The 2,500-nt window shown below is 37.6% G+C and overlaps 1 protein-coding gene across 4 annotated transcripts in view; it reads right to left on the reverse strand.

The window, feature by feature from the left end:
* LOC126298954 (type-1 angiotensin II receptor-associated protein-like) overlaps positions 1-2,500 on the reverse strand; it is a 98,011-nt gene that overhangs the window by 23,529 nt on the left and 71,982 nt on the right. For 2 of the 4 annotated variants that reach the window (XM_049990559.1, XM_049990558.1), the window contains exon 6: positions 553-591. The exons of the other annotated variants lie outside the window; for them this stretch is intronic. In XM_049990559.1, the coding sequence (XP_049846516.1) occupies positions 553-591 (39 nt within the window). The remainder of the gene's footprint in view (positions 1-552; positions 592-2,500) is intronic. 4 annotated transcript variants of the gene reach the window in all.

Raw genomic sequence — 2,500 nt, forward strand, 5'->3', positions numbered from 1 at the left:
ACACTAGATCGCGTGTTAGAGTGAGAGAGAGAGTGAGAGAGAGAGTGAGAGAGAGAGTGAGAGAGAGAGTGAGAGAGAGGAGTGAGAGAGAGAGTGAGAGAGAGAGTGAGAGAGAGAGTGAGAGAGAGAGTGAGAGAGAGAGTGAGAGAGAGAGTGAGAGAGAGAGTGAGAGAGAGAGTGAGAGAGAGAGAGTGAGAGAGAGTGAGAGAGAGTGAGAGAGAGTGAGAGAGAGTGAGAGAGAGTGAGAGAGAGTGAGAGAGAGTGAGAGAGAGTGAGAGAGAGTGAGAGAGAGAGTGAGAGAGAGTGAGAGAGAGTGAGAGAGAGTGAGAGAGAGTGAGAGAGAGTGAGAGAGAGAGAGAGAGAGTGAGAGAGAGTGAGAGAGAGTGAGAGCGCACACGGGCGAGCGTGGGCAGATGAATAAATATATAAATATATTAATGCTACAAGTGTACATCAGAAACAGCATGCAGAGAACATTATAATGAATAGCCAAGTACATTAACTATGATACACTAAAGATAATTACTAAAAAAATAATAAAGAGTAACTGACCCCAGACCATATGATGCTGGAAATTTCTTTTAAAAGAGACTGCAATGAAAGATAAATGTATTAATTTCATTTCAAAACCAGATTTCTAAATTCTTACTAGAATTCACTGACAAATCCTTAAGCTTATCAACACACTGAAGTGTAGCAAGGTGGAATAGATCCACTCGTTATAATACACTCCCAATAAATATACTATTATTTTCTGCTATTTCCTGAATGCAATAAATGTACCATTTGTATATAATCTCTAAATCATTTCCAAAACATTATTCAGTGTATAATTTAGAGGCCCAATAATTACAGTCTAAGTAATTTATATAGCACCATTTTCCTTAATGAAATATTCAAAGTCAACTATTCACTAAAACTATATGCTCTTCAAAATTCAACACAGTTAATTATTTTAGGACATTATTTGAAAGTCACTAGTCATGTGCTTCTAAATGAGATCTCATTTTTCCTGAAAACTTTATAATTACAAAGCTATCTTTATTCAGAATAGTCCGTTTTCAGAATATCAATTTCAAAATGTATTCCTTTTAAAAATTCAGTACTGTTGTCCCATAGTCCTAATTTTCTCGTTCCCAAAAAGAGATTTTTTACTAGAACAGCATTTTAGTTAATAAAATATCTTAATCAGAAAATTAAAATTTTTAGAAAAATCTTAGCAGGCTTTCCCAGGGATACAGGTGTACAGCCAAAATATCCTTACATGAAACAGAGTTTACCATTTACATCATTTTGAAGATATTTATGCAACTGTTGATCTTAACTGCCTAATACGTATACTGAGGTGACAAAAGTCGCGGGATAGCGAAATCCACATTACAGATGGTGGTAGTATTGCATACCTCAGGTATGAAACAGCAGAGCATGGGTTGAGCTGTCACTTGTACTCAGGCGAGTCATGTGAAAAAGTTTCAAATGTGACTATGGCAACACAATAGGACATTCCATTTCGGAAATCGTTAAGGAATTCAATATTCTGAGATCCACAATGTCAAGAGTGTGCTGGGAATAGCAAATTTCAACCATTACCTCTCACCATGTACAACACAGTGGCCAACTGTCTCACTTAATGTCCAAGAGCAATGGTGTTGGTGCAGAGTTGTCAGTGCTTAGAGACAAGAAATACTGCACGAAATAACAACAGAAATCAATGTGTGACATACAAACATATCCATTAGGATAGTGCCACAAAATTTGGTGTTAACAGGCTATCACAGTAGACGATCAACACAAGTGCCTTTGCTAACAGCACAACATTGCCTGCAGTGCCTCTCCTGCATTCTGGCCACTGGGTTCATGACCATATCTATTGGACTCTAGATGATTGGGAAACCATGATCTGGTCAGACGAGTTTCAATATCAGTTGGTAAGAGCTGATGGTATGGTTCGAGTGTGGTGCAGACCCCATGAAGCCATGGATCTAAGTTATCAAAAGTGACTGTGCAAGCTGGCGGTGCCTCCATAATGGTGTGGGCTGTGTTTACATGGAATGAAATGGACTAGATCCTCTGGTCAAACTGAACCAATTATTTGCTGTAAATTGTTATGACTGGCTACTTTGTAACTCTGTATGCTTTGTTTGACACCTATTATGCAGTAGTTTATTTCTTCAGGTGTTTCTTTACACTGACTATGCCTCAGAGTTCCACCATTTTTTACATATATAAGAAGCATATAGTTAACTATTCATTTAGACCTGAGTCACAGTTCTACATGATCATCTCCCAAGCTAAATGTTTTGAATCCCTTAGTGAGATCTGACACTACTGTTTCTTTATCTAAAAAGATGAACATATAAATCTTTCTACTTCTGTTAGTTGCTGTTTGTAATTTCGCAATTATTGTTGCTCTTCTATGTAGACATACTCAAAGAGCTAAGGTCTGTTTGTTGCTATTAGATCCAATACAACCTCTGTAACTCTGTCTCTTAACACATAC

Source organism: Schistocerca gregaria, chromosome X, assembly GCF_023897955.1.
Source record: "Schistocerca gregaria isolate iqSchGreg1 chromosome X, iqSchGreg1.2, whole genome shotgun sequence".
Lineage (NCBI taxonomy): Eukaryota > Metazoa > Arthropoda > Insecta > Orthoptera > Acrididae > Schistocerca > Schistocerca gregaria.